This window comes from Platalea leucorodia, assembly GCF_965183815.1.
Source record: "Platalea leucorodia genome assembly, chromosome: 1".
Taxonomy (NCBI): domain Eukaryota; kingdom Metazoa; phylum Chordata; class Aves; order Pelecaniformes; family Threskiornithidae; genus Platalea; species Platalea leucorodia.
The window spans coordinates 127,289,758-127,310,836 of record NC_138823.1 but is presented as its reverse complement, the minus strand read 5'-3'; the positions used below and the strand labels follow the sequence as shown (position 1 = coordinate 127,310,836).

The window sequence follows — 21,079 nt, the reverse complement described above, 5'->3', positions numbered from 1 at the left end:
ACTATACTTCTCCTCTACCTTTAAACAGCAAACATGGTCACACACACCAGTGAAAACTGCATAGGTTTTCTCTCATGATGTGAGTCTAAGAAATCATCTTTCTCATCTTATTAGCCTAAACAATGTTGTAATAAACTTCTCTCAAGTGTGAAATGCACATCTTCCACTCCATAGGAATTCCCTCTTCCTTTACAATTCCTTCTATTAGTGCAGAACAGGTGTAATAAAAAAGTAGATCCTTCTTGGAAGGATGACAGAACTTGTGCCTTGGGTTGAAACACGTCTTAACTACTGAACTCCCTGCTTGGGCAAATGCAATCAGCCCTACAAGACAGAAATGGCTAAGTGGTGACCATTAATACAACCCGGTCTATTTCAGCCAAGAGTCTGTACCAGAATCATTTTTTTCTGCTGCAGTCCCCACTCCTCGTGATCCCTGTCGCTGAATGTCATTGCATCTGCTCCTTTCTTGTCCTGAATATCTGTTCTCTCCTTACTTCTTGGCAATTGTTTTGGTGGCAGCACCACCTCCAACAGCACTAATTTAGCACAGGACAAGCTAATAAGCCTACAAAGATTGCAGGCTTTTCTCTGCATCTCATGCCCTGTTGGCTTGCCTTGCTAGTAAGGCCTGTCTCACCAATCAAGACATGGGGCTCAGACTCTAGAAGAATAGCTAAAATGGCGCTGCACTATTTTAGTGCATTTTATTAAAAATTCTTCCATGCTATAATCACATGATGTACAAGCTCTTTGGTGAAGGAAGTTACATTCTTACAGCCTTTTCAAGCACTAAAGAGATACAACTTAGAATGTAAACTAATTTTAGAAAAAAAATTCTTAGCCATTGGGAACCATATAGAAATAAAATACTGTCAAATGCAGTAAAATCTTCATTCCTCCAGTGTCCAAGGTGTTCATTATTTCCATATTCCTCCATGTTTTCTGGCATCTTCCTGTGACTCACTTATTGATGCTTCTTAGGATGTGTTTACTTTAGAAATTGACTTTAATGTAACTGTTTATCACTACATAAGATTCTGGTACGACGATCATGTTAGAGAATAAATTGACAAGCAACAACAGGTACCTTGTGGTAGGCTATTTGACTAGAATTGTATTAGTGAAGAATCATCAAATATCTGTATTCAATAACAAAAGAAAATTTTCTGTTATGTCATGACAATAAGTGGTGAGAGTCTTTGGAAAGGTAATGCAGGTTGATGTACCCTGTAAAATAAAAATTATGCAATATACTCACATTAATTAATAAACCATAAAAAGGTTGTCAGTTGGAAGAACAACTTCTATACAAGTGATGAAATTCTGTATTTGGCAAACAAGGTATCCAAGCAAACAGAACATAAGGAGTGAACCTGTATGAGTGATTGTTTGTTTTGCAATTTAGTGCTTTTATCATCAATTTGAAAAGAAACAAAACAAAGCATCTGAGCGAATATCCCATAGTTTTAAAATTACTGTATATATCATTGGCCTATTAAATTATGACATTTGGACATGTTTTGTACTGCTGTGTAGACTGAGGTGAGAGATAATAATGCTGAAGTGTCTGCATCTAATGAAAACATAACACCTTCTATTTGGTGGCATGGCTCACTGCAAAAAAGCAATATATCACTGTCCTCAAAATGGCCAACAGGAATAGGAAAATGGGCTACTTCTAATTAAACCTTTTCTGTAAAAACATGATGCTAATCAAATCTTTATTACCCCATACTCTCACATTCTACTTTCTTCTTCATTTACACTTCATCCTCTAGCCCTTGAAGTATCAGGTTTACAGTCTTCTTATATGTTGTGGTTTTTTGATGTTGTGAAAGGATAAACTTGTGACAACAATTTAACAAGATACCTAAAATAAAAAAGTGACTGTGGGAGGAAAAAGAACAGTACAATTAAACTACATCTGGTTATTCTGATAGTTATTTGAAAGTAATATTTAAGGTATTAGCAAAATATAAAGTACTTACTCAAGGTGAAGTTTCATCATTCTTGTGACAACTGAAAAACACCTTTATTACAAGGAAGGAAAAACGCTTGGCTTAGGCATAGAATGGCCCTATTTTCAGAAGTGTGTTATTCAGTAATGATCACAATATAAGCCATATTTCCTTTAAATAAAGGAAAGATGACTTTAATTTTTAATGATTTCATTGAAGCTTGCCACACAGCCACTTCATATAAATTGAATACTAAAGATGAATACTGCCCTAGCCAAGTACCTGATAAAAAGCCAACAAAATAGCTTTTGCAAAAATTCTGGGCTAGCATACACTAGGTTTCTCCTAGTGGAGTACCACACAACCATTTAATTTTTAATTTATATAGTGATAATTATCGCAATATTTGTACAATGAAGTGAAAAAGTTACAACATAAGATGTTATTTGAAATAGAAAAGCATTCTTCTAATCTTGTAGGGAAAGATCAACTGAACTTATTATTTTTGTCAAAGAAATAATAAAATCAAAGCAAGCACTGACAACTGCAACAAGACTCTAATGTAAATTAAAGTAATTCAGACAAAAGGCTTGAAGGCAAGTGATTCTGCCATCGAGGGATGATTTTCACTTGTCTCCAGGTGTAACATTATGTGCACTGATGGGCTGATCAACAGAACAGAACTTCTCCCCAGCTGTAATCAGGAGTGATTGATGGCTGGGACAAAAAAGTTGATTATCATGACAAGTCCACTGATGCAGACAAAATAGGCTATGCTGGGGAAAGGATAAAACCTGTTCAGAGACTACCTTCTAAAATCTCCTTTCTAAAGAATAAAAAGAAACATTTATGCCCATCCAAAAAGAGCTAACATAAATGAATTCGGTACATTTACTATGCATCTGTATCTACAGTTATTCCACCACGATACAATGAGACCTATATAAACCCCAAACAGAATAAACCCTTGTATTTTTAAAATCACAGTTTGAGATCAACTCATCAAACAATTATATATATGAAAGTACCTGTATGATCTACGGGTAGAGCATTGCCTCAGTTTGAATACATGTTTTGAATTCATAATCATGATTTTAAAGGCCATGGGGGAGTTAGGTGTAAGTGCCATACTGGATTCTTTCCTGAAAAGAAGTCAGTCTCCTTCAGCCATTTTAAACCTTTAAAGACTTCATTTTCGACTGAGATAAAAAAAAATGCACATGAGTGAGGGCAATACATCCTCAAAGGTATAGTTCAAATATGTGCTTTTTATTCCAATATAAAGCTTTTAAAAGCAGATATTGGGTTGTACTTCTACTCCTTCAGAGGATCAGACTCCCAGCTGTTAGCTGTGATGTGAGTAAGTACACAGAATAGCAATGTCTCCAGAGACTGTAAAAGACATGTGAGGAGTGATAAAAGAACCAAGGAGCTGAAAAAGCCAAGCCTGGAGGTTCTGAAGTGGAATTTGTTTACATCAGGGGCAGTTATGTTTAATAGTAATTCTCACAAAAGAAAATATTATATTTGCTATAAGAGGTGGCTGCACAGATACAGTGAAGAATATATCATGAGTACCCCAGGGAGTGCAATTTTCCTGACCATAAAAAGAAAAAAAAAAAAAAAAAAAGTGCCCAGAGTTGATGTAAGACTATCTGAAAAGATTTTATGGCTGTTGGAATCCAAAGCCAAGTAAAAGAGCAATTTTACTTTTAATGCATTTTTAGAAGAAATTAGGATTTTTTTTTTTTTTTGAGAAAAAATACAATTTACATCATTTAACTCATTTTCATGGAGATGTTTCTACATCACACAAAACTGAACATTTTATTCACTATGTGTTCTTTCTGTGGACCAGATTTTGATGTATAGCCCTGCTCGTTCCCCTTCTCCCAGTTCTTCTTTATGTCCTTATCAGTGCCTAAGAAAGTGAGCCAGAAGGAGTCACTGATTGGTGACTGAAAGCAGACAATATTTTGCCATTTTTATAGTGAAATTTGTTATCTGCACCTATTATTAATAGTCCAAAATCTCAGATTCTCTACTGCGTAAATTATTACTTTTTTTAAAATAAATCTGTAAGGAAGAAGTTACAACAGACCAAACAAAGCTAGATGAAGATTGCACAGCAAAGAGTTTACAATTTATCTTTCCTTTTAGGTGATGACTCGCTTATGGAAAGTGGTTTCTGTAAAGAGGCCCCATCACAGTTGTTCATAAATTTAAGTTGTTTATTAGAGTTGACTGATTTACTTCCCATGTTGACTGAGGAAGCTGACAGGAAAAATGCCTCAAATACAAATAAGTGTATGGCAAGAAGTGATAAAGCAGAGGTTTCTCTCCTTGCAGTTGAAATGGGCAGACTTTTCCACAAATGGAACATGAGAGAACTGGAAGAGAGACTTCTTTTCCCCCCTTTTATAGTGTCTATACCTTTTATACTGTCTACATTTTTCCCTGTCTATACCAATTCCCTCGTGTATAAAATGGTATTTTTCAATGTACAGTTAAAAAATACTAAGCGTTGTCTTCATTCCCACAATTCCAGCCAAAGACTTCAAAGAAACTCCAGTTAGCCACTACTTGCCCAACTTTAGCATTTGAATTTCATTCTCATGTTCCCCGACTCTCCACTGAGCACAAAATCTTTCTGACACTATTGTAACCCAAAGAATGTAGCTACAGGATCCAATTCATTAAAATCACTGGAAATACATATGTAATTTGCCTGCAAGTCATTTTAGTCAGTGACAGAAAATCCACATTAAGCACTCTCCTGACACTGAAAGCAGATTTTGGAAAATCTAGGGCCTATCAGACCATTTAGGTCTGCTTCCCACTTCCTAATATCATGTGTTCTGGTACATTCTCATATTGTAATTTAATAATTTCTGAGAGAAGGAAAATTTCTGACAGTAACAAACATGGATGTGTTCAAGCACAGCAGAGAGGTTGCTTATATTTCAGACTTTCTCTCTTATTACCTGCTTTCATCTCTGCCTTTCTCTCCTTCTGCTCTTTTCAGTTCTGAGATCATCTACATCCAAGCAGAAGTTAAAGTTGGCCCCAAAAGGGCAAATAGTGTGACCATTCACTTCAGTGGCAGAAGCAGAAACCTTTTAAACCAATTTGTCTCCATATTTCATAGTCAGAATACTGGTCATTAATCTTTTGCAAATTATAAACAGGACTATCAGAGAGAGCCATTGCATATTCACAGATAATTTCTAGCAAACTCAAGTAATTTTCAAGAGACATCAAACCTTCTGCACAATGGACTTGTTTTATCAAAAAAAGTGAGTGCTTTGAAAATGAAATAACCTGGTAGGACGAGCAGAGGTAGGAAGCAAGAGTTGACAAAGGTGAATAAAAAAACCCTAAAAGTTTTACATAATCTTTAAGTCCTAACACAGCAACAGCTGCTGCTAAGCTGAATGTTTTAATCTCTCCAGGATCAAATTCCTATACTGACTCTGATGTCCAGTTGACGTAGATGTTGGACATTTCTCCATAACCTCTGCTTATGCAGGGACCAGATAGCTGGAAGCATTAGACTTTTTCTCCTGGATTTATAGAATAGAATCATTTAGGTTGGAAAAGACCCTTAAGATCATCGAATCTAACCGTTAACCTAACACTACCAAGTCCACCACTAAACCATGTCCCTAAGTGCCACGTCTACACATCTTTTAAATACCTCCAGGGATGGGGACTCAACCACTTCCCTGGGCAGCCTGTTCCAATGCTTCATTTAGACACTCTCTCTTCAACTACCACTGCTGAATGTGGCTGGAGAGTGAATTTTGAGAGGAAAGTGTAAGTCTTGTAGTATGAATAGACACCAAGGCACTCTGTCTCTCCCCACCAGCAACAGACTGAGTAACCAGCTGACATTAAGAGCATGCTTTCTTAAAGATCAATAACTTAAAACTTTCCTTCTTTCCTACTGCCTTCTTGTCCTCAGGCAATATCTCTGGGCTGGTCCATGTTCTGCAACAGTACAGATTTTCTAGACAGAATAGATTACTTTCACTACAAGAGAGGAGATAGGTACAAGGATTAGTGAAGAGTTCATGTACAGAGCTCCATAGCTTGCGGATGACTGACAGACCACTTACAGCAGTTACTGAGGATCACCCAAAGTGTTTGCTTTGCAGGCAATGCTTAACAGGCAAGGAAATATCCACATCCATAGGCTATCAGTCAGGGAACTCAGTTCAACCCCTCCAAAAGTCCTCAGAAACTAAACAACAAGGTGCTGTGTCAGATATGAATCATTTCTCCTTCTAGGTTTTATAGGTGCATAAAAGTACTGTATAGAAGGTGAAAATTATGGAAAAATACTTTACACAACAAAAGGAAATTATTTATACTTTCTATTAAGCATTTTAGAAATGCTTTAAGAAACTACAGGCTATGTGAAAATTTGTGACTATTGTTCAACAGACTATTCTGGATTTTGTAATTTATAAATTAAGTTACTTATTTCCTATATGAAAAGTTTACTCACAGCCATCTCAGAATGAAACAATATCTAACAGAAGACAGGACTGAAATAAAAAAAGAAGATTATTTTCTTCCAAAATACAACACACAGTCAAAAAGCCCAAAAGTTTGAATTCTCTAGTATGGGAAAGACCAGACCTGAACAGGACCTGAGTGCAATTCATATTGCAGCCTTTAAAACTGTGGTCTAGGAAAGAGGAGGTAATGCTTCTGAAATGTGCAGGCTAGGCCTATAAAAACAGACTCCACTGAATATCCAACTGGGCAAAAAAAATACTAAGTTGTTTTCAAATTTGTCATGTATGCAATGTAAGTGCATAATATTCTGTGCTATTTGATTAGACTTTGGAATACCAAAAAATCACATATCTTGAATGAGTTTTTTAGCAATTCTTTAGGGTTTCCATAATGTGTTGATACAAATGCCAGATATTCCATGGAAATCTCTGCATTAATCACTTTCTGTGATTACTTGCTACTTTTTCCAGTGAATACTATGAACCAGTATCTCCGGAAAAGTGTCAACTTATGAGTGTATTTCCACCCTGACTCACATTCTGATCTCAAATGAAAGGCATGTGCAATTCCACAATTGAAATCAGCATTTGTTTCTCCTTACACTGAACTCCACAGTACAGGAAAGATAGTGCATTATTAGAAAGTAGCATATATATATATATTTATAAATATTTATATATATATAGTTACATACCTATATAAATTATATATATAAAAATAACTTTTTTATATATATAAATAAGTCAATTCTGGACAAAGTTTTATTCTTGGTGAGGTACAAGTGCTGCAATTAATACTACACCCTCATAGAGTAACACTGACTTTAAGGGGATGCCAAGCATCCATAAATGTTTGCACGAGAGAATCTCCTTAAAGAATCAATCAATCAGGCTGATGACTTCACAGAATGCAGATGCGTTGGTTTGGAAAGACCAGAAGTAAAATTGCCCTGAGATAATAGATAGATGTTCTTCATGGCTGGCAATACGTGCAACAAGTGGCTTTGATTAAGAAAGTTGCGCATTACAATTCAAGCAGAAATTGTTGGGTTTATACCAAAGCAGGGTTCTAAATCTAAAGGTTAATTGGAAATCTAAATCTAATCCATAATTGGAGGCACAACAAAACATGCAAAGAATAAGAACATGTGGTTATAGCCACACAGAACAGCGATTGAGGCAAACAGTACACATGGCTTCAAATACCATTTAAGCGTATCTCTGAAAGTTGAAAAATAACAGCTTTGAAATCACAAGGGTGAAATGCTAAATAACTTCAAGCAGTTAGTTGTATCAGCTTTTCCTGGTTCTTTACGGACCAACTTTTGAAAGTTTCTCTCTCTTTACAAACAGAGGCTGCAGGCCCAGTGTGACCATCACTTGGTGTGGACAAGAAATGAAATCTCTATTACCTCTTCCAAACCACAGAAACAGGTTTGTAAGTTAGTCGAGCAGGAGGTCATATAACCTCTCTCTCAGCTCTGGGACTATACTCAGCATTTCCTGTCTATCCTCAGAAACAGGTGTGTAATTTATTAAGACCCTCTGCCAACAGGGAGCCCACAACGGTCCCTACGTGTTTCCTTCCAGAACTTCACTACCATTATAGCTAGAATTGTTTCACCAAATATTCCAACAAAAAATTTCTTGAATGAAATTAAGGTGAATAATTAATCAAATTTATTCTTCTATCAAAACCAAGGAACACAAAGATCAATTGGTCACTGTTCTCTTATTAACCCCCTTCCACATACTGAAAACCTACTATATTTTCCTTGTCTTTTCCACTATACGTCTATCCAGTTCTTTCTGCTTTCCCTAGCTGAGTGAAGTTTTTTCACATCATGTCATACTAGTGGATGTCTTCTAAATTCTGCAACTAATTATGCTTTTGTTAAAGTGTGATGACCACTGCTGTAAATAATTCTTCACCTGAGGCACTGCCAGTTTCAAATACTGTGGAATACTTACCTGTCTATTGACAAATGTAACACTCTTGGGGAAAAAAAATTATCATAGGATTAGTTGGGTGTTTTTATTTTTCTTTTTTTCTTTTTTCCCCATTAGCAATTGTTAATATATATTTGGATTGTGATTCACTGTAACTCCTTTTTACCCATTAAGTCAGACATTTCTCATTTTACTACTTGTGCATTTAATTTTTCCAGTCTAAGTAAAATGGTTTGTGCTTTTATTTCCTGCACTTGTTGGAATTCCAGACTATTTTCTCCAACTGATGAAGATAATTTTGGACTGCAATCCTGAACTTGCCACCTCCCCTCAAGTGCCTGTCACCCTCCACCTAGGTGTCATCCACAAACCTGGTATATGTACTCTCTATTCTGTCAGGCACATTGCTAATGAAAATTTAGACTAGCAGCAAGCACGAAACAGACTCCTGTAGATCCTGACTTGTAGTGATCTTTTGTTTTGACAGGAAACCATCAGCAACCACTCTCAGTACAGTTTTTTAATCTGTTGTGCAACCAACTTTTAACAATTTCATCTGGACCATATTCCCCTACTTTACAAGACTGTCACATAGGACTGTATCAACCCTTATTAAAGCCAAAATATATCACATCTATTTATTCCCTATTATCCATTAAACCAATTACCCTGTCAAAGGAGAAAATTAGATTGGCTTGACGTGATTTGTTCTTGACAAATTCATGTTGGCTGTTTCTTATCACCTTATTGTCCCCTAGGTGCTTACAACCTGATACTTTAATCATTTGTTCTAGATACCAAGCATAACTTAAACAGGATATAAGTCCTCTAGTCCTGCTTCTTTCCCCATGAAAGTTAGAACCATAGTAAAATTCTGTGGAACTATATTGCATCCTTATCCTCCAAAAAATCCTTCACTATTCTTTTACCAGAACAGCGCTTTTTGAATCCTGACAACTTCATACAGTTGAACTATGCATCGATTCAGCGGTACCTTTGCTTTATAGAGATGGGAGACAAACAAGGTAAAAAACCAAAAAATAAGGACTCCACGATGAGCATTCAGCTCATGATTTTCAGGAGAATATTACTACTGTTGCTATTTAAGTCGAACAATAATTTCTGGCTAACATATTTGGAAATATTTTTACAATGTATCATAATGGAATTCAAGTGCTGTGAGTACATAAAAATGCTGCCCAACCTTTCTCTAAAGGCAAACTTGATTATCACTCAGCCATCTGCATTAAATAAGAAGGAAGGGAAAGAGAGAATCCCTTTGCAAGAACTGACCTTGCTAACAGACACTGTCACTAACTTGATCAAACGATGAAATTAGAAATGTGGACAAAGGAAGATCAAATAATCAAGACAGGTGATCAAAAAATGAGGAAAATTTAGTAAGCTCTTTTTTTCCAAGCCAGGGGTTGTTTGGGTTTTGGTTTGTTTTGCTTTTTAGTGATCGCTCATGTTAGCAGAGAATTTACTCCTACAACTACCTGTAGGCACATGAGTTGTCCTACTGAAATCAGCTGGACTTCATTTTACAGCGTGCTTTTAGCAGATGTTTAATGTTTACTACAAAGCATGCATTTAACAGTTCTTCTGAACTGGTGCAATAGCTCTCAGCAGCTGCCAAAATCTAAATGGCAACTCACATACTTGCAGCTAAGCACATACTTAAATGTTTTGCCCTGTATTGGATGCACAATGTGAATGTAAATGTTATATATAGAACTCTCTCAATGCAAAAAAAAAAAAAAAAAAAAATCATCACTGCTTGAAACAGACTCCACGGAACCTACCTCTGCTGTTCTAATGTTTTTTCTCAGCATGGAGAGACTTTGGTTACTTGCTCATTCCTCCCTTCCCTTGTATGAGAAGATTTATTTTAAAAAGAAATACTGAACACACAGCTGTCATGAAGATTTATAGATAACTCCTTTAGAAAGAAGCTAAACGATTTTAGACTATTGCACTGCCTTATCTCATTTTTCTTTGAAATGTAATTTTGATACCATGTAACCAGAAAAAAAGCTCTTCTGCTCTGAAAGAAATCTGTATCAAAGGGGAGAAAATTCTGTATTCTCCGCAAAGATGAAAAATCTCACAGACCAGTTTTATTGTAAACATTTTCATAATACTGTCGTGCAGTAGGTAAATGGAATTTCTATTCATTACTCTCTGATAAATCCTATCTCCAGCATCTAAAAATAAAGACACATTGGTAGAACAGCCACAAAGCCCTAGGTTTCTGAACAGAAAAGCTATTTATTGTTGTTATGGTTTTAAATCATGTTCAACAAAATATGATGAAAATGAAAGGTAGGAATATCCAGTAAATGAAAACTTTTTTATAATAATAAGAGAAAAAATTACAATGCGTGTGCTTGCCATTTATACAGTAGAGTTATCAAAAAATGATAGTTAATAGCTCTTTTTCTTCAAAGCAATCTTTCCTTTAAGTCTCAACATTGCAGAAAAGCATTTCTAAACTGCAGTGGAACTCTGACTATTATTTCTTGAAATGCCTCAGCCAGGCACTTTATAATTTTCAGCAGTAATACCTATATGCACTGGAATGAGAAGACACCATCAAAAAGATATCCACAAATCTCTTCTGTGTGGTAGGGAAAAGGGGGAGAGATATCGTCCCGTGTTAATCACTGGGCAGCATTTGGATCATAATCTCTACATCAATCAGCAACACCGGGGTTGCTTTAAAAATTACGTGAAAATTAAAAGTGGAAAGTGAAAGATACTCAGCAAGAAGGTCTCTCCATTCCATAAAGTTAATGATATTGATCAGCTTTGAGAGAGAGGAGCATTAGAACAATCTTCCACTGAACAGTGTTGGCGAATTGGAGTTCAAATCTCTATCATTTGAAGGGTTGAAGGGAGAACTAAATATCTGCTTAACAGCTTTTTTTCCAAGAGTTTGCTGTGAACAGTATAAATGAAGAGATTTCTTCTGAAACCAGTGTTTTGGACACTGTAGATGACTCTGAAAATGGTCACTGCTTCTTCCCCCTCCCTTCTTTCAATCATTTCTAAGAGCAGCAGAAAAGGAACAGTATGGGAGCATACCAGTCCTCTGAGTAAGAAGTATCAGTGTCCACTGACATCTTGTTTGTTTCTGTGTAGAATAATTTTTATTTCAAACATTTTATTCTGGAAAATGCCTAGCTCCTGTCAGCTGGAAAATTTTTCACTCCATGTATCAATCTCAGTTGTATATCTACTAATGACTAAGTCATTTTAATGATGTGTTCATCCTCTCTTTTGTCTGGCTCCTTTTGCAGACTAACAAATGGTATACCCTCTTTGAAAGGAGGTGTTTCACTTTGGTATGTAACACTGAAGTGTTTGATCTCTCTTGCAGCTATATGCTACATATGAGTCAGTGTGACATGCTTCTTCCTAAGACAAAGATGAAAATTATGAGTGATGAGCTGGGCTGCTCAGTCAGTGGGATCCACTTTGTCCCCAAAAGTCTCCATGGTCCCATCCACATGAATGGGTCAGTATCCACAGTCCCAATTCTAGCAGCTGGCTTCTAAATCCAAGGGCCTAATTTGACTCTTCTATTTTTATCTGAGGGACACGACAGCTCCACAGAATGTATTACCCTTCCTTGCACCACTGTTTGAGAATTATGTCAATGTTATAAGAGGAAGGTGTCCATTCAGCCCATGAACTAGAAAACCTGGAGTCATCAGTGAAAGTAAGTACCTGATGTCGACTGGTCTGGAAATCGCAACTGAGATCTTGTTAAAATTATTTCTAAGGAATAAAAAGCTGAGGAGAATGAAGACAGATGCATTATTTTCATTCCTAGGTGGTCAATCCTTAAAAGAAGCCTTCAAGGTTCAATTTAAGCTTTTGACATGTTCATGGCTTTGATAAATAATTGATAAACTCAAAATAGGTACAAACTGTACATAAATAGCTGCCTACAAAGAAGTAGCAGCACAAAAGAATTATTCCATTTCATATGACTATCATGAGGAAGGAACCTCATGGACAGTTTTGGGTTAGACCTCACTCTAAATTCAAACATTTTTATTCTGACAGAAGTAACGTCCATAGTTAAATTAGTAAAACAGGTAGTAAATGAAAGATATTTGGTAGGGGAATATAAGTTTCCACCAGCGATGGCCATGTCAAGAAACTTCCTGGAGAGACTAGAATAGCAGAAGAAAATATATTGTATTATGTCAGGTTTTGTCTGCACACACAATGATCCTGGAGAGGGAAGTAAAGGAGTTAAATTCTAAGAGGCTTTTCTGTGGCAGAACAGGTATTCCTTGGCAAAGAGCACCACAGCACAGCTTGGGGTAATTATGGGGAATGGGCTTCCTCTCTATATTAGAGACCATCTCCAGCTCAGCTTGCTCTACTTCATTGTTGGAGGACTGAGAGAATGTAAGGTACGAGCCAATTGACAAAAAAATCATCTGCCCTTTTTTTTTTTTTTTTTTTTTTTTTTTTTTTTTTTTTAAAAAAAAAAAAAAAAGCTTGTACTGGCAGGACAGGAACATTAAAATACAATTCTGGGTAGACAAAGATATTATTGTAAGAGTAGAAAAAGGAAGGCAGATCCACAAGGACTATAAGTATATCTGAATAACTTCTAACATTTACAGACTTAAAAGGAAGGCAAACATAACCAGGACTGGTAGAAGAATTAGGACCCAGCAAATATTTCAGCCTTATTAGCAGTAATGGATCAATCCATTTTCCTATTTACACTCTGTGCAGCACAACTGAAGTTGATGAGCTTGCAGGGATATATCCGCAGGGAAAATCTGGCCGGGTGTATAAACACTACCACATAATTGTGTTTATTTGAAGCATCCTACAGCCTTTTCATCTGCTGAGCCACAAACTGAAATCACAACATTTCATTTACGTTCAAATTATGCAAATTATGGCACATCCTAGAGGATAAGTACATATTTCTAATCTGATACAAAATGATCGACTTACATCAGAATTAAATCTCAGCTGGCAAATGTTGCATGATATGATTTGCTTTCTTCGATGAGGAAGAGGAACCCCAAATGTATGATTTATTACAGCCTTTTGAATTGGGTCCATCTGTAAAGAGAGAAGGAAAAGAAAAATAAAAGCTTTTGCTGTTCCACTGTATGCTATGTTCCACTGTATGCTATGTCATCTATAGTCTCAAAACAGATCACGCCATACCATACCTCACACTACAGAAAACTATTATTTTTCTTTAAAAATGAATATTTCTTCTTCATGCAGTTTTACAAAGAGGTAATACAGAAAGGAACAAAGAAAAGTCTCATTAGCTATCTTGAAATACATATCCTTAGTTCAATTCTATATGCACCAATCTCCCTTTACTGAAGAAAGCTAAAAGCTGTAAATGCTGAACAAGTTTACCTATCAAAACACTAATTTATGTTTTTTATATCACAGAAAAGCTAGCTCACTAAATGAAACAAGAATATTTTAAATAAAATTACTAAGAAAAGGATCAGTGGAAATGTGAAGGAATATTATATACAAACAATTCCAGAACAACATACGATAGCTCAGTATTATGAAAAAAATAATGATTTCCCAGGAAGCAATAAATTAATCTTTTCTGTAAAAAATTCTACACAACCTATGAAAAATCCAAATCCTCCAAAGATTATTTTCACAGTCATTTAGAAGAAACTATTTTGCATAAACCGTACTTTAAGGATGAATTTTGACTTTCATGAAAAGCATTATTCTGAACTAACCTGTACCAGAACGCTGATCTGGCAGTATCCGCAAGTCAGGATCCCATAAAAAAAAGTACCATTTTGGCAGAGAATTTCACAAAAGCTACTCAAGAGACTTTTTTACATGGAGGATTGAAATCAAGTTCCCCAAATTTATTGGTCAAAATTATTTATATTTCTTTTTCACAAGAAGCATTTGACAGCTATTTTTAAAAGCTAGTAATAGCTTTACAACAACTTGGTAAAGCCACTGATAGTTTTTATCTTTAAATTTTATTGTTAAAAATTCACAGATTTTGATGATGCAAATACAACTAATTGTCTAACTGATGATAACCAGTATTCACACACAGCATAACTTGTATGTGTCTGGAAAAAAAAAAAAACTTTTTCTGTGCTCCTGTCCCCATGATTCACTTTTTTTCTTGTCTGTTAGCAAAGGGTTATTTGATAAATAAAGAATGAGAGATTTTCCTTAGAGTAATCAATTATTCATGGAAGCTGTAATGGTAGACAGTCATGGCCTCTATTGCAGTGAATCCAGAACAGATCACTACAGAAATTTTGTATCACCTGACAGCTGTTCAGTGTCAGATATGAAATAGGTCATTAAACTAATTCCTGTTGAAAAGAAATTCAGATTCGCAAAAAAAAAGGAACATGGAATATAGCAGAGCTTTATAGAAAGGTTTGGAAGAAATGCTTGGTTTGAACATCCTCTTCCATTTGGTGTGAAAGTGAAATACCTCATACATTTGTGCAATCACCAGCATAAAAGAACACCAATCCTATCTAGAAACTAGGGATGCCACTGTAACAGAACACTAAATTAACACTGATGCCTAAGGTCAGAATAGACCAAGCTCTGAAACACTACAGCATGCTGTATAAGACTTCTGCAGTGCTCAAACTATGTGCTAGAAGCATTCATTTTACTCAGTAACATGATCTTGAAAAAGCCCACCGTCCAAAAATACTGTTGTATAGACCAGAAAGAACACCACCACATAAAAAAAGTAAATAGACAGCTCTTCTTTTTTCAACTGCTCCCCTACCCAAGAGGTGACTTCTTATGCCAGCAGAACCAATTGACCAGTATCCTGTGATTTTCAACACTAAAGCATAACACGGTCTTAACTGGCACTATTTCATTGCTGCTGAAGTCTGGAGAAATTTAGGCACTGTTCCTTTCGTCACTGCAGGTCTAAAATACTTAAGAGAAACGTCAACCTCAGATATATGAATAAGTCCACACATGGTAACAAGAAACTGTGCATTCTTTGATCTAGTGTAACTGTTTGCCTTCACATTAACCACAGCTGTGAGATACCACTAGTTTAGCATTCAGTGTTAACATGTTAAACTCTTTCACATTATCTCACAAGTGCCACAAGTTAATGTTGTGGTTTAACCCAGCAGGCAGCTAAACACCACACAGCTGTTCGCTCACTCTTCCCCCAGCTGGGATGGGGGAGAGAATCAGAAGAGCAGAAGTGAGAAAATTCATGGGTTGAGATAAAGACAGTTTAATAGGTAAAGCAAAAGCCACACACACAAGCAAAGCAAAACAAGGAATTCCTTCACTGCTTCCCATCGGCAGGCAGGTGTTCAGCCATCTCCAGGAAAGCAGGGCTCCATCACGCGTAATGGTTACTTGGGAAGACAAAATGCCATAACTCTGAACATCCCCCTCTTCCTCCTCCTCCTTCCCCCAGCTTTATATGCTGAGCATGACATCATATGGTATGGAATATCCCTTTGGTCAGTTGGGGTCAGCTGTCCCAGTTGTGTCCCCTCCCAGCTACTTGTGCACCCCCAGCCTACTCGCTGGTGGGGTGGTGTGAGAAGCAGAAAAGGCCTTGACTCTGTGTAAGCACTGCTCAGCAGTAACTAAACCATCCCTATATTCTGTATACTGTTTCCAGCAGAAATGAAAAACATAGCCCCATACGAGCTACTATAAAGAAAATTAACTCTATCCCAGCCAAAACCACAACAGTTAAGAAAGCCAACAAAGAAGTTCTTTAAGGGTTATATGAAAGGTACCACCATGGTTCATAAGATGGAACAACTAATTTTTTGAGTTGGATTTACCCATCTTCACAGTAAGAATTCTAGCATCAAATGGGGTTGGATTTCTGGGGGAACTGATACTCACGTATTGATAATGAGACAAATAATTTTTCAGAATTGAGAAAAATCATGAACATGTGGAATAGTTGGTCTATTTTGCATTTAATTTTATTTTGGTCTCATGGAAAAATGTGGAGTTTCTTTCCTAGTCACTCCACAGTTTTTCTCTTGTTTATCTGCTGATACAGAAATCCACCTGCACCCTTCCCTTTCTCTTTCTAAAGATGCAGACTTCTAGATGTATAGCTACATGGCCTTATTGTGAACTGGATGATTTGTGTTTGTGGCTCTAAATGAAGCAGTGTTCTGGATAGCCTCCAAGTCAATTAAGAAAAGCTGCTTCAAAGTAAGAATCCCTTCTCTGCCAATTGCTCTTTGATACTGCAAAGCAGAATTAAACGTCAAAACTTAGCCCCAGATTCTAATAAAGTTGGGGCAGAATGCTGGAGTGTTATCTGACATTATTATTTTTTCCTGGAGACTTCATTTGGGAAATACCACCAATCCATACATTTCAAATAAACATCCGAAAGCACCAGATAAGCCTCCAGAAGTTTTATGCAGGAAATTTGAGAGAGGTAACAGGATGCTGAGGTGCAGCACAATAAGCACTCAGATCTCACAGACACTGGAAGACAGAGAGGAGCCCCGCTGAGAGAGGAACAGAGAGAGGCAGCTGATTGCCAGAAAATAGAGAGCAAGGATTGCAGGGAAGTATAAAGAGGGAAATAATATCATGTAGCTGAGATAATCAGCAAGTGGTGAGATACTTAACAGAATCTCCAAGTACTTCTAGGCTTACTGAATGTTACTAATTACACATATAAATTGTATTTCAACTTATGTAAATGGTATTTGCTTTCAAAATAGAAGTTGTCATGATAAACTGATAAAATCTGCTTTTTACTTGTTACTAGTGCTATATTACAATCGCTGGGTTTTAATTTTATTTCTTAGATGCAACTGATTTAATTTACTCCCATTTACAGTGAAGAACAGAGAGGTTTGCAATTCACATGAAAGATTATGATTCAGCTGTCAAAGCTGTGCAGGAGAGCAAGATTTGCAAAAGGTTTACTTCCTTTCGCCAACTGATTCGCACTGCAAGTTACAACACAAAAAGGGCAAGCTGCCCTGTGTTTGACTTGTTCACTACCTTTTGCTTTTCTACTATCCAGTGCTAGGTATCTCTTACTATTCAGCACCGACTGTGCCACACTTTTCCTTGTGGTCGGTCCAGGGATAGCACATTGCTCAAGGTTCACTGCAAACCACAAGGTAACTGTTAGTTCGGGCTATGAAGATAAATATGAAAAGTTTCATATTTCATTCAGTTAATTTTTGTTTTCAATACATAAAACGCACAGCAATAATATCATCTATTTTTTAATTATTCAAGCTGAAATTTGTGGCAACATGATATTATTTACTTTATTTGATGAAACACTGTATTCTCTTCCCAAGATCTTCCGGGGCTTACCATACTTCAGCAAAATCCAGGCTTAAACCAATGGCATGGCAGAAGTTGGCCCCTTACTCCATTTTCTTAGCTTTGACCTTACTGCTCTCATTTGGTTCTGCTTGCTTGTTTCAAATTCAACCTTGTCAGACCAATGACCTTAGCCATGTTCGTTGTTCTTGTGCTTACCATAGACCACAAAAGAGCTCTTTATATGTAAATTTTACATAATTTCCACAAATAATTACTATGTTTTTTTCTTTTTTTTGTGAAGAATTTTTTATGCTGAAACTGAAATTCAAACACATAGCTCTTCCTGAATTTCAACAATTTTTTAATATATATAATTCTTATTAGCCCTTTTTATGTGACTTCTTATCCCAGATGCGTAAGAGTACACTTAAGTTAACAACAACAACCCAATGCTAGCAAAGGAAAGCATGGAAGTTTGATCCATAAAGCCTCAAATCACAAAAGGATATAAACCAAAGGGAGTTATTTTTATTTTATTTATTTAATTGTGTATTAAAACCAAGGGGCACGACATGAGCATTTCAAATGCTTGAGGTTGGCAGTAAACTAATGGAATTGCACTAATGTCAATAAATAAAAGGATGAAGATAATGTGGATGCTCAGAGCTTGTTCAGAACATACGGTAGGCCTAAAACAAATAAGTAAGAAAGTATTTTTACCTCAAAGCCAAAGAAATTAACTGCAAAAGATTGACTCAAATCACTATGGTCCTATACTAAGTGAGCAGAAAAACATGTCAGGTCATTGAAGCTCTCAGGAAAAAATTGCTGTAGACCATTTTAGTGGTAATTTACAAAAAAATTACTCACCAAAAGACTGACCTCCATTACTTGAATAGGTAAGTGAATTCAGTGACACAGCTACCAACACCTCTCAGAGCTTCTTAAAATCCAGATGCTAACACAATGCAATGTTACAATGAAAATAACATTAAAGAAATGATATTCTAAGTATGGTTTGTTACTGTAGGTCTGGATTTCTACAAACATATTTAATTGTAAGTACAAAAATTAAGTCAAACAAGCACACTTGAATATTATTATAACTGCAGGCAAGGTATCAATATTTCCACATATAAATTGACTTATGTGAACATCTTAATTGTAAAGTTTATAAGAAATAAAGATAACTCAGTGGGGGCTACTTTCATTCGTTCTCTTATGTTCCAACAAATGGCAAAACTAAAAAGAGCATTGGAAACAGTGTAAATCCTGTACCAACTGTATACACAATGCCTTACCAAGCAAAAAAGAACAAAATATTGTAATATCCTCCACAGGTATACTTACTGCTAAACTTAATCCATTTTCAAAACTGCATGATGGATGCAGTTTTAACACCAAACACTTCAAGCATAAAACTGCCTACTGCATTATAATTGTGACATACTAGCAGAAACACAGAAGAGCAGTTACTAAAGCTATAGGAAAGCTCCTCAATCATGTAAAGCCACTGTCATTTATAGCTGGGGGACTTTTTGAACCAGAAATTTTCTCAAGGCATAATTTGACTATTTCCAATTGAGAATTGAGCAGTTCCTCTCTGATCTCAGTAGTATCAAGAATTCACAATCATTTCCCCTGCAATCATGCTGGTCAATTGTACAGATGCAATAATATTTGTATTGGGTTTGTGTGACAAGGTTTTGCTATCGGGGGGAGGCTACAGAGGTGGCTTCTGTGAGAAGCTGCTAGAAGCTTCCCCTATGTCCGATAGAGTCAATGCCAGCCGGCTCCAAGACAGACCCACTGCTGGCCAAGGCTGAGCCCATCAGTGATAGTAGTAGCGCCTCTGTGATAAAATATTTAAGAAGGGGAAAAAAAAACCTGCTCAACTGCAGCCAGAGAGAGAAGTGAGAATATGTGAGAGGAACAACCTGCAGACATCAAGGTCAGTGAAGAAGGAGGGTGAGGAGGTGCTCCAGGTGCTGGAGCAGAGATTCCCCTGAAGCCCATGGTGAAGACCATGGTGAGGCAGGCTGTCCCCCTGCAGCCCATGGAGGTCCACAGTGGAGCAGATATCCACCTGCAGCCCATGGAGGACCCCGTGCCAGAGCATGGATCCACCTGAAGGAGGCTGTGAGCCCATGGGAAGACTGGAGCAGGCTCCTGGCAGGACCTGTGGACCCGTGGAGACAGAGGAGCCCATTCTGGAGTAGGTTTGCTGGCAGGACTTGTGACCCTGTGGGGGACATGCACTTGTTCCTGAAGGACTGCACCCTGTGGAAGGGGCCCACGCTGGAACAGTTCGTGAAGACCTGTAGCCTGTGGGAAGGACTCATGTTGGAGAAGTTCGTGGAGGACTGTCCCCCGTGGGAGGGACCCCATGCTGCAGCAGGGGAAGAGTCCTCCCCCTGAGGAGGAAGGAGCAGCAGAGATAATGTGTGGTGAACTGACCACAACCCCCATTCCCCATCGCCCTGAGCCACTCAGGGACAGGAGGTAGGGAATTTGGGAGTGAAGTTAAGTCCAGGAAGAAGGGAGGGGTGGGGAAAAGGTGTTTTAAGATTTAGTTTTTATTTTCTCATTACCTTACTCTTATTTGATTGGTAATGAATTAAACTAATTTCCCCAAGTCGAGTCTGTTTTGCCCGTGATGTTAACTGGTGAATGATTTCTCCCTGCCCTTATCTCAGCCTACGAGCCTTTCTTTATATTTCCTCTCCCCTGTCCAGCTGAGGAGGGGGAGTGATAGAGCAGCTTTGGTGGGCACCTAGCCTCCAGCCAGCGTCAACCCACCACATATATTATATTATATGACATTACATTACATTGTTACATTATTACTTATGCAGAAACTCTGATGTTTTGGAGAACTGCTGGACATTTATCCTTATATTGCTCTCCACAAGTGTCACACCTATAACTTACAATCTACCTGACGCATTCTTAATATACTGGTGTCCAGGTCAGGAACAGAGCAGCTCAGCAATTTGATCCTAAGTATATTTGACATTCTGTTTTTCCATAAGAAGTACATCCCATTGTTAGGGCTAGGAGTCCAGGGGTTTTTTCCAACATCACATTAATCTGTGAATAAGAATCTTATAAACTAACCAAAGAACACAACTCAAAAGGAATGATGGGAAGAGCTTAGTAAGCATAATTAACCACAAAAAAAAAGAATGTTCAACAATATTTTGGTTTCATGTGCAAGTAGAACAATATGATGTCAAACGGTTAAAACACATGTTCTAGATGTGCTACCGTGCATGGTTTATCCTTTTACAGCTAATTTATTCAGTATTGCCCTAGTAATTATGGTGAATAATTATGCAG

The 21,079-nt window shown here is 37.1% G+C and overlaps 1 protein-coding gene across 1 annotated transcript in view; it reads right to left on the bottom strand.

The window, feature by feature from the left end:
* Nucleotides 1–21,079, bottom strand: part of ZNF385D (zinc finger protein 385D) — a gene marked incomplete at both ends in the record, with an annotated part of 431,343 nt that overhangs the window by 78,252 nt on the left and 332,012 nt on the right. The window contains one exon of the mRNA XM_082321537.1: nt 13,424–13,534. Within this exon, the coding sequence (XP_082177663.1) occupies nt 13,424–13,534 (111 nt within the window). The remainder of the gene's footprint in view (nt 1–13,423; nt 13,535–21,079) is intronic.